This window comes from Arachis ipaensis, chromosome B02, assembly GCF_000816755.2.
Source record: "Arachis ipaensis cultivar K30076 chromosome B02, Araip1.1, whole genome shotgun sequence".
NCBI lineage: Eukaryota > Viridiplantae > Streptophyta > Magnoliopsida > Fabales > Fabaceae > Arachis > Arachis ipaensis.
In genome coordinates, this window is record NC_029786.2 from 86,934,400 (window position 1) to 86,945,841 (window position 11,442).

The 11,442-nt window shown below is 34.0% G+C and overlaps 2 protein-coding genes across 2 annotated transcripts; both read left to right on the forward strand.

Moving 5' to 3' along the window:
- On the forward strand, positions 3,484 to 6,278 carry LOC107627545. Its single transcript, XM_016330379.1, has 6 exons — positions 3,484 to 3,624; positions 3,745 to 3,822; positions 4,066 to 4,916; positions 5,003 to 5,314; positions 5,411 to 5,507; positions 5,607 to 6,278. The coding sequence occupies exons 1-6, from the start codon at positions 3,484 to 3,486 to the stop codon at positions 6,276 to 6,278; spliced, it is 2,151 nt and encodes a 716-aa protein (XP_016185865.1).
- Positions 6,634 to 7,666, forward strand: LOC107627546 (uric acid degradation bifunctional protein TTL-like). Its single transcript, XM_016330380.1, has 4 exons — positions 6,634 to 6,840; positions 6,968 to 7,027; positions 7,164 to 7,290; positions 7,440 to 7,666. The coding sequence occupies exons 1-4, from the start codon at positions 6,634 to 6,636 to the stop codon at positions 7,664 to 7,666; spliced, it is 621 nt and encodes a 206-aa protein (XP_016185866.1).

The following is an 11,442-nucleotide window of genomic DNA, read 5'->3' on the forward strand; positions in this document are numbered from 1 at the left end:
ACGCTTGAGGTTTTCCTCAAAAGTCAGTTCTTCATCATAAACCTTATGGAACAAATAATTTCTTGCGTTCCTCCAGGAACTTCCTATTCTTTGTACAATTCTCCGCTTTATGATCCCTCTTCCATCGTCCTCATAGTGGAAGACTCGCTACAAGTAGTTCGGATCATAAGATAACACAATAAAGATGATAACGATATTGACATCAGTGCTTTCACACCGTCATTGTAACCATTAACTTTAACTCCAAATCCATTGTACATCACAGAATAACCTATATACACGATTCATCAACTCAACACACAAACAAATATGATTGAGAACTTTCCACCATGAAAACTTTATCCTAAAGGCTAAGTTCAAAATGCAAGTTTGACAACCAATATAAGCATATAAATAGCAAGAATCACCTCCAATATAAGCATGCCTAATCACCTTCAAAGTATGAACCGAATCCCCCTTGTTGGACCAGCTTAGTAGTGATCAAATATATATCACTTCATTAAATAATGATTCTAATTACTAATACAATCTGTTAGAACTTTTTGGCAAAGGAACCCTTCAAATCCTATTAAAGGAATCAGGTTGAATCTCTTTTACAATAGCTTTCTACAGGCATGGACTACCATAAAAAAGTTGAAATGTGAAGGGGTTTTTGGTCGGGAGGGTTGAGAAGGAGCAGACCAATATAGTAAGATAAAGAAAACATATAATAATTAACCACCTCAAACAGACTTACATATTATCAAATGACACATCATTAGACATGATTGATTCTCGGCAACAAAATTCAAAGAAGTGAACAAAAAGAAACCCAACATGCACTATCCTTCTCTAATTTATCAGACTAAAACAAAAAAATAGAAAACCAAAGAAATCCACCTACTAATAGAGAATAGCAGCACATAAAAACAGCAACCCCATAGCTGGGAAATAATTAAATAATCTCTCAACAAATAATTAAAACAATAAATTAGTTTTGTGTACTTTTTATATTGTTGATCTCTTTTTTTTTCTATTTTTAAGTATGTTGTACGTGAAATATGTTATTACAGATAACCTATTCCTTAATTATTGGTTTAGAATATAATCATCTTATATTATTTTTTATGATAAAACTTTTTGAAAATGTTTGGATGAAGAGAATAATTTTTTTGGATGTAATTTTAGGTTTACTAACTCTTTTACTTTTATTTGATACACATTTCAGACTTTTTTTTTTTGCATCTTTGACCTACAAACATAAGGTGCGTAATGAGTTATGTGTATATGTTGTACTATTTGGAGTATCTTGGATTTATTAGTTCCCTTATTGGTTTGTCATAATAATACTCTCAATGGGTGTCTTGATTTTTTAATTTTAAGAAATGGTAATTTATTAATGAATATTGTTATTATTTGACATATTGAATTAATATTTAGCTTATTCATTATCTAATTATAAATATTAATCCTAGTTTATAAAAATTGTAAGACTTAATTAAAATAGTTTGACTCATTTTTTTTGGATTTGATGTGTTCCTCCGCTGAGTACCAATTAGTAGTCACTCTATTGATGATTTGTAATTTATACTAGAAAAAATTTTTGGTGAGTTACATCGCTTTAAAGATTTTTTTTTATTATACATATTATTAAAGAATTTATTATTATAGAAGTTACTTCATATTTTTAATCTCTTTTTATGTTCTCTTTAATTAGTTAATACCATATACAGGAACGGATCTAGAAAGTTTAATATGCAGGGGCCAAAATTTAGATAAATTTTTTCATTCCATAAAAGTAGTTAACATATAGTTATTAGAGTTGGTTTTTGAAAAGATTTATCAATATATATTCACAATTTTATTTTTAATATGATAATTACATAAAAACTAATTTAAAAGGTACAAAGACTTGAAGATATGATATTAAATTAGTTAAGTAAAAAATATTAACGAACTAAACTGTTAAGATAGTAAAATGACATATAAAACTATTAAATTATGTAATATTTTTTTATTCCTAACATACATATCTCGTATGTAAGTATAGTTTCTTAAAATTCGAGGGGGGGACGAGGTCACTATTCGCCCCCTCTAAGAAAGCTAGAAAAATATAGCTCTAGAAAATATAAAAAAAATTAAAACTAATGCTAAAATTTTTTATTAACATACCTAAAATAAAACATAAAAATAAACTTTGAATACAAATAAGAGTACAGTAATTTTAAATTCCCTCCTATAAAAAGATTTATAGGAGGAGTGTTTTACGTACAAAAAATTTTCGTAAGGTACTCCATGAATGAACTTATATGAATGACTATTATATGTAAAAATGAATCTTGTTATTTTTTGCCAAAAAGTAGTTGGCGTAAATTCTATCGTCGTATTATAACTGTAATTATATGGCGTATTTTTTGTTTTATATTAGTTTTATATTCTACCTGTACTGCACATTTTAGTATAAATTTTAATGTTCGTAGTTGCACACGTATTTTACCATACATGTTATGTTTTTAGAACGGTATTTCTTATATCATGCGGAATGAATACAGTAAGATAGTTAACATTATATTAGTGATGAAAAAGTTGTATCACATTAATTATTAAACCGTATATTTGGTGTATAATATATAAGGACAAAACCTGGATTCCTAAGTCACGAGATAGTATAGAATATAGACGAGGACTTAATAAGTTCCTAGACTTTGCATTTGCGAATGCGTCTTCGGATAACATGATAAAGTGTCCATGCCCTCAATGTGGGTTTCAATTTATGCAAACAAGAGAAGATGCGTATGACCACTTGTTGATAAAGCCCTTTCCCGTTGGCTATACTTTGTGGTTGCGTTATGGTGAGAAACCAGCTGAGGAGAGCTCTACTTGCACACCGATAGTTGAGAAACCTACACCCGAGGTGAATCCATATCTTCAAATGGTGCACGAGGCATTTAACTTCACAATGCCTCCTGGAAGTGAGGAGACCACAACAGCGGATCCTGTAGAAGACGATGATATAGAGTTGCCGTACTTGTACGATGGTCCAAGTCGCGAGGCACAGGATTTTGCCGATCTTCTTGCGGATGGAGTGGAGGAATTATATCTCAGCTGCTCGAAATACTCAAAATTGTCTTTCCTAGTGAAGCTTTATCACATTAAGTGTATGTGTGGTGTGAGTGACAAGGCTATGTCGATGATTTTGGACTTATTGCGGGATGCATTTGAGCAAGCCAAATTCCCGTCCACTTTGTATGAAGCCAAGAAAACTATCCGAAAGTTGGGGATTGAGTACAAAAAGGTAGATGCATGCCCGAATGATTGCATGTTGTACGGGGTGAGAATGAGGACGCGGCCAAATGCAAGCAGTGTGGGACTTCACGATGGAAGCAGAAGACGCGAAAGGGTTCCGTTACGAAACTCAAAATACCTGTCAGGAAAAACAGAAAGCCTCTCCCACTGAAGACTCTCCGTTACTTTCCTCTTATACCACGACTGCAACGGTTATTCATGAGTAGCAAAAATTCATCTGACATGTTATGGTTTAAAGAGGCAGATAACAACGATGGGTACTTGAGGCATCCAAGGGACGCTGAAGCATGGAAAGACTTTGATGCAAAGTATCCTTTTTTTTCTAACGATGCTCGCAGTGTTTGCTTAGCTTTAGCAAGTAACTGTTTTAATTCTTTTAGAAATATGAGTACCACGTATTCCATTTGGCCTGTGATTCTTATTCCGTACAATCTTTTTCCCTGGCTATGCATGAAACAGGCATCTTTTATACTCTCTATGATTATTCCTGGTCCTAGAATGCCAAGTAATGACATCGATGTTTATTTGGAGCCCCTGGTGGATGAGTTGAAGCAACTCTAGGATGGCATTGAAACTTATGATGCTAATAAGGGGACCACTTTCAAGATGCGTGTGGCGCTAATGTGGACTATTAGCGATTTTTCAGGGTTGGGAAATTTACCTGGGTGGAACACGTACAGTGGGTTAGCTTATCCCACGTGTAATGTGGACGCTAAGGCTTAGCGACTAACATTCAGTCAAAAATGGTGTTACACGGGCCATCGCCGCTTCTTGAATCAGGGCCATAAATATAGAGTAGACCGGATTAGATTTGACGGACAAGTTGAAAGCAGAGATCCACCGAAGAAGTATTCTGGAGCAGATGTCTTAAGGCAGCAGTGTAACATGCAAGTATCGTTTGGGAAGAACTCAACTCTGACAGCCAAAAGAAGACGCATTGGTGAAGATGCAGATCAAGATGACTCGTATTGGAAAAAGAGGAGTGTGTTCTTTGAACTCCCGTACTGGAAGGATCACATGTTGCGTCATAACCTTGACGTGATGCATATAAAGAAGAACATTTGTGACAATGTGGTCTTCACTATCTTAAACGATAGCGTCAAATCAAAAGATAATCTTAAGGCTCGCAAAGATTTACAAAGCATGGGCATAAGGCCTGAATTGTGGCCGGACGAAGGTGGTAAGTATCCTTCAGCAATCTTCACAATGTCAAATCCACAGAAGGATGTATTCATGAAGACTCTACAGAACGTGGTATTTTCATATGGTTACTCGAGCAATATTGCTCGTTGTATTGACATCCGGCAGCGCAAGTTGTATGGGTTGAAGAGTCACGACTGCCACATTCTAATGGAACAATTACTTCCAATTTTGGTGAAGAAGGCATTGCCAAGTCCGGTATCAAATGTGATTGCGAATCTGTCCTCATTTTTCCGAGAACTCTGTGGAAAAGCTATAAATCCTATGCAGCTTGGTGCCCTTCAGAATCATGTTGTGCAAACTCTGTGTCAGATGGAAATGATTTTTCCTCCATCCTTCTTTACTGTCATGGTTCACCTTACGGTGCACCTCGTTGATGAAATAAAACTTGGTGGCCCGGTACATTATCGGTGGATGTATCCAATAGAAAGGTTAGCTTGCTACTAAATGCATTTAAGACATTTTTTTTCAAATTCGTTACGTATATACTAAGCGTTATGTCATATTTATGTAAAAGGTACTTAGGACGATTGAAGCAATACGTGCGTAATAGGGCACAAGTAGAAGGCTCAATTGCGGAGGGCTATTCATCCGAGGAGATTTTGACATTCTGCTCCAGATATTTGGATAATATTGAGACTAGAATCAACCGACCAGTGCGAGTTGACGATCGACCTGTTGATGTTACAGTTAATACAGGATGTACTATGTTCCCAGAAATTGGAAAAGCTTCAGGGGCTGTATCACATTTTGTACTGACCCCAATGGAAAGAGATCAGACACATCGTCATGTGCTAGTCAATTGCGAGGCCATCGCTCTATTTATTGAGTAAGTATGCACATGTAATCATTAAGCACGATTATAACCAATTTCAAACACTCAATCGTTGGACTAATTTCTTGTTATGTCGTAAAGTATATTTAGGTCAGAAACCAAGCGAAAATTACAGGATCAAACAAGGTCGCAATCTAGGATAGACCGTGTTGTGCATGCAGAATTTCTTCGCCGGTTCAAGCGTGAGGTTCGTAGAAATTTAACCTGACCAACTTATTTGTGCCCTAGAATTATAAATTATGAACTCCAATTTTTTATATGAACAAACTCTAATTTATGGTGCTAGGTTCCAATGGACAATACTGTACATTTGAAAGAAATGAAGTTGCTGGCATGTGGTCCCATGCTTCAGGCAAGACGTTTTGGGGCATACAACGTCAATTGGTACAAGTTTAGAACTATCACAAAGGAAGACGGGCTAAAAACACAAAATATTGGAGTTTATGTCTCATCCAATACAAGAAGTTATGCCAGCATGCGTGACAACAGAGTATCTGTTGGTAGTGTTCCATATTATGGAAAAATTGTGGACATAATCGAACTGAACTACAGCTGCCATTTTACAGTGGTTTTGTTCAAATGTATTTGGGCTGCTACAACTACGAGCAGAGAAATCAAACAAGACCATCTGGGCCTTACCAACGTTAATTTCGCTCGTCCAATTCACACCGGTGATCGAGAAGAGGACGAACCGTACATATTGGCATCAGAAGCTCATCTCGTGTACTATATATGTGATGAAGTAGATCAAGAATGGAGTGTAGTGGTTCATGTAAAACCACGAGACTTGTATGACATGGGAGGAGAGAATGATGATGTTGAAGTTGCTTTTTCTCCTCAGCCCGGGTTGAACATGTCAGCAGCAGGTGACATCAGTGAGTTACAGTTGACAAGGGATGATGATATAGAAGACCTAGTAGCAGATGTTTCTGATAACATCGATTATGTGGCATACTGAAAATATGGCTAAACATGTACATCATTTTTAGAGTATCTGTGTGTGTTTGATAAGTTTAATAGTGTTTAGGATGTACGCAGTTTGCTGGTTACATTACTATCTGTGTTTTCGTATTTGAATTAAGTTTTCATTTTAAGTTGATTTTCATGAATACCACCAGTTCCTTATTTTTTCCAACGATTATTGCTTTTAAAAATTAGTTTTCAAGACTTTGTTGTTCTCATCATCATTGTTATTGTTCTTAACCTCCAATAAAGAAAATTATGATATCGAGTAAATTATCTTGAATTACGATATTGTTATCATTGACAAATATATTTAATGCTAAAATTGTGTTGTAACAGGAGTAATAAAAATGGAGGATTTCTCATCATGCTATGCAGGCACAATATTCGCTAACAAAATGGCTATGGCCTCTCCATTCTCTTCATTGAAACATGCAATTACGGTTGCCAGAGACATATGGTACCGTAAGTTGAATGTTAGGTCTTGGTTGGAGGCTATATCAGGATGCTCTTGTTCTAATGAATACTTGGAAATGGCGAACGAAGCTACTGTGCAGGTCTGTTCATTAGCCATACCCTTAAACACTTAAGTTAAACATTATTTGATTAATAAGTATTTTACTTTGATATATGCGTACAACATTTAACCAATGATAGTTGTTACGTTCATGCTAAAATTTGTAGGACCTTCATGAATGGGGATTAAGGTACGAGGAGAAATTTGGCTATGTTTTTGTGACTTTTGTAGCTGGTAGGACATCTGAAGACATACTTGCTGAATTAAAGATTAGAAATAAATTTCTAGCATAGAAAGTGAATTACAGAGACACAATATGCTTTACAAAAAAGACCATCAACTATACATTTTACTATGGTGCAGATTCGCTTTAATAACTCGCATGGTGTTGAGTTGGAGATTGCTTCAACAGAGGAATTGAAGTATATAGAACGTGCTATTATAGAGCTTCTTTCCAAGAAATCTGTCCAAACTACCGATGAAGGAGATGGTAATAGTTAATTTTGTATTTGTTAATTTTGAAAGTCCTCTTTCCATAATTTCGCAATTTTTTTCGTTAATAACTAGGTAATGACCTAGAAGTTATCAGTATCTTTTAAGTAGATTTATATGTTATTGGTTGCATATTCATATATTCAGTATCAGCTGAATATTCAGGCAAAATAGTTGCTGACACTCTAGATGGAGCAGACACTAATTCAGAAGACGATTTAGATGCTATCTCCTCCGGTGGATATGACATCTCCAGGGATGTTGAGCTCAATAAGGTTCCAGAAGACAATGAAACTTTAAACACCCAACATAGAGAAGATGTCGTACATGCTGCAAAAAGGGGGTTTCGATTTGAACAAGTTGCCATGATTTAGAGATGACTTATCAGATCCATTATCATGTCACTGCAGCGGATTTCTGACAGAGTATTTCTGGCCAGGTCAATACGATGTTGATGAGAAATTATGACTCAAAACTTGTTTGTCTACTTTAGTAATTCTGATTTTTATGCTCCATTGAACTTTGTTTTGAGTTTATGAATTTGGACGTTCACTTGATTTTTATGTTACCATTTATGGTTGAATACAAACTCAAAATGGCTGATAGTCCAAGAGAAAACCTGATTCATAAATTTATTTTTAGTTATTCATTTATAAATATTTTTTTAATTAATGAATTATTTTTTATGTAACACAAAAATAAAAATTTATTTAATGCATTAAGTTGCAGTATTTGAAACATGTTTTTTCAGTAAAAAAAATAGCGAGGACTAGAATAGTTTTAAGAAGCCAATAATGTTTATACAAAAAAAATTCAAGTTAAAAATAATATTGCAGCGGTTAGACAAAAACCGCTGCAAAATGAGTATCAATGTATTCAACAACTTTACATTTTACGGCGGTTACAGAAAAACCGCTGCAAAATGAGATTATTTGGTAGCGTCCCCTAAAACCGCCACAAGAACCGCTGCAAAACGGGTACATTTCGCAGCGGTGACCGAAAAACCGCTGCAAAATGAGATCATTTGGTAGCGTCCCCTAAAACCGCCGCAAGAACCGCTGGCAGGTTCTATTTAGCAGCGGTTGAAAAAAACCGCTGCCAAATATCAGCCGCTATCTGCCGGTTAGTTTTGATTTTTGAGCGCTAGGTCCGTAGCTTATCAAAAGGTAATTACAATTCAAACTGCTAATAAGTTTTAAAAAGCCATTAATCAAAAAGTTAAAAATATAAATTTATTAATTATTATATCAATAATTCAATATAACGTGTACACTTTTTAATATAAATGGGAGCTAAATTGGTGCGTTGCACCATTATGGAAGAACAGGATGTTTGACCGAATGGTGGTAAATCAGACGGTCTAATTTGAAGGAGAGGTAATCGAACGGTTCAATTTACGTACCGTCGTCAACGTGTCGCCCATATATGTGATCCCTCTATCGTTGATTTACATACTCCCGAGCCACACACTCTCTTTCTCTCTCATTCATCCATCCCTTTTACAATTCCACATCCCTACCACCAAATTCTCTCTGAAGCTCTTCAAAGTTGAAGAACTGAAGCCACTATTTCCAACATCAACGAAGCATAAATAATTAAATATATCAAGAAGACTAAAAATTAAAAAAATTGATTGTCAAAGGCTACATATTATTAATGATCTCAGTCACTTAAATTATGTAAGTTATTGTTATTAATTTTTTAATTTAATAAAAATAATAAAAATAATATTAGAAAATAATATTATTAATAATAATTAAATGATAGTTAAAATGTTATTGATAACGTTATATATAAAACTTTTAAATATGTGTTTATTTATTTTGTTAATGAATTTCCGATATTGTTAGAAAATATAGTTAGTACTATATGGATTTTTGTTAAATAAATTTTTGAATATTTTAGAGCATTTAATATGTTAATTGTTTTTATAAATATAGATATAATTAGGTGTTTTAATAATTGTTGTTAGATATTTGATTAGTTAGTAATAAATTGTTATTAGAAGTTTATTAATATATTTATGATATTTATAATTATAATTAAATTTTTATGGATATTTTTTATTGATGTGAAATTTGGCTACGTTATGTAGAGTTTACGGATGTTGACCTGTAACCACTATTTGCCATCGAATCTGTATAATTCTATTGTGGAGGGGCATATACGGGAGACTAGTTTTTTTCACGTTTCCTAAATTGGAGTAATCCAGTGTCAGGGAGCATTGGTCAACACATTGATCAAAAGATGGCATCCGAATACACATACGCTCCACCTTTCGATTGGTGAGTGTGTCGTCACATTAGAAGATGTGGCTATGATACTTGGTATTCTAATTAATGGTCTTTCGTGATAGGAGCAACAGTAAATAGTTTTGATACCCTATAAGCTAAAAGACCGTTTAATGTTGAATGATGAAATTGAGATTCAAAGGTATGTAAGTGCCACATCATATTGTTATTCGGGACGATCTTGTTTGGAGACAAGTTTGAGGCAGTGGTGCATTGAAAAGTTTTGCCTTTGCTGTGAGATTTTACTAGTATCAGTGAATTCAGTTGGAGATCAGCTTGCCTGGAGCACTTATACAAATCTCTTTGTAGGGCATCTCGTTTCGACTGTAAGGAGGTCGATGGTGCACTAACACTTTTGTTGACTTGGGCTTGGATCCGTTTACCGTTTCTTGCGCCGATTCCTATCAATCCCCAGCTTTTTCTGCTTGTAAATAGGTAAAACTATCTAGAAACAACTTCAGCTATATGTTACACCGTATCTTAATGTTTTGGCTTAGGGTTTGTTAACAAAATAAATGATATTAGGTGGCGTAATTAGGATTGTACTGACCGACCATATAGATTTCATTCTTTTACTCACTTTAGGAGGTTGTTAGATGAACTGCAAGAAGGCCAAGTATGTTTTCCTATTACAAATTTCTGTCTTTCATACATCCGATAATCTATACCTCTACAGATGGTATAATCTTTCATCACCATAATGATAGCTTCCCTAGAACTAAATTTCATTTCCATAGCAAATTTACCATGTGATAAATATTTAATAAATAAATATTAAATAAGTGAAATTAAAAGTAAAATCTGTCGATAAATTATAAATCATTTTTAAGTTATCTTAAATTTATACACATCCTAAACAAACATTAACTAAATTAATATAAATATATACATATATTTGTTTAGAATCATCTAATTATCTCACCATCAAGGAAATAAATACGTAAATACATAAATAAATACTAGTTAATATTAACCAAATAAATAATAAAATACAACATTCTCTTAAATTTAACTAAATAAAGACATAAACAAATGCTAACTAATTATATTTTCACATGTCACGTAACTAATTAATCCATCAATAATATAATAAACAACAAAATTTTAATATCTCATACATATATTCAAATTACGTACCTGCATTCGTATATTCAGAAAATTCCGGTGCATGCATAGCTTCCAAATCCAACGCGCGCATGAAAGATTGTTCCTCAAACAGATGTTGGTTTACTAGTGCATTTGCCACTTCTGTGACATCTGCCTCCATAATGTCGTCAGCTTGATCTTCATCTCCATCTGCACCAACGACCTCATAGTTGCTGTCAAACTCTTCCTCACTATCACTACTGTAATCTTCCTGTTCAATATTTCGATCAGCTTCAGATTGTTCGAACTCAATATATAACTCAATGAACGACATCTGAGAGCGACTTACAATATACATTGAAAACATCTCTTGCATGCTTGCTTCATCAGTTATATATTTGGTTTGAAATTGAACGAATCTGCCAAATACCGATATAGGATACCTGTATAAAATACATGACACTTTCCTTGACATTTGAGGATCTATCTTCTTAGAAATTACACCTTTTAATTCTTCAAACGAGATTGTAAATGGAATAACAATATCTAACGGATTCTCACATACAAATTTCACGCCTTCAGATGTTTGTAATAAAATCTGACCAAAATAATACACTTTCAACATAACTCTATCAGCCATTTTTTTCTTACCTAAAAAAAAATTCTAAAGCTGTAATATCAAACAGAAATGACTATCCAGCCAAAGAGGAGAGAACTTTCGGCTGCTGAAGAAAGAAGAATCAGTGAAGAAGAAGAAGAGAAATCTCAATCTC

Excerpts from the sequence above, each read along its gene's own strand:
- LOC107627545 (XM_016330379.1), top strand. The coding sequence starts at position 3,484 with ATGAGTAGCAAAAATTCATCTGACATGTTATGGTTTAAAGAGGCAGAT. Across the intron at positions 3,823-4,065 it reads ATGTTTATTTGGAGCCCCTG|GGCCATAAATATAGAGTAGA; the intron begins GTGGATGAGTTG and ends TTCTTGAATCAG. Across the intron at positions 5,508-5,606 it reads TTCGCCGGTTCAAGCGTGAG|GTTCCAATGGACAATACTGT; the intron begins GTTCGTAGAAAT and ends TTATGGTGCTAG.
- LOC107627546 (XM_016330380.1), top strand. The coding sequence starts at position 6,634 with ATGGAGGATTTCTCATCATGCTATGCAGGCACAATATTCGCTAACAAA. Across the intron at positions 7,028-7,163 it reads GCTATGTTTTTGTGACTTTT|ATTCGCTTTAATAACTCGCA; the intron begins GTAGCTGGTAGG and ends ACTATGGTGCAG. Across the intron at positions 7,291-7,439 it reads AACTACCGATGAAGGAGATG|TATCAGCTGAATATTCAGGC; the intron begins GTAATAGTTAAT and ends TCATATATTCAG.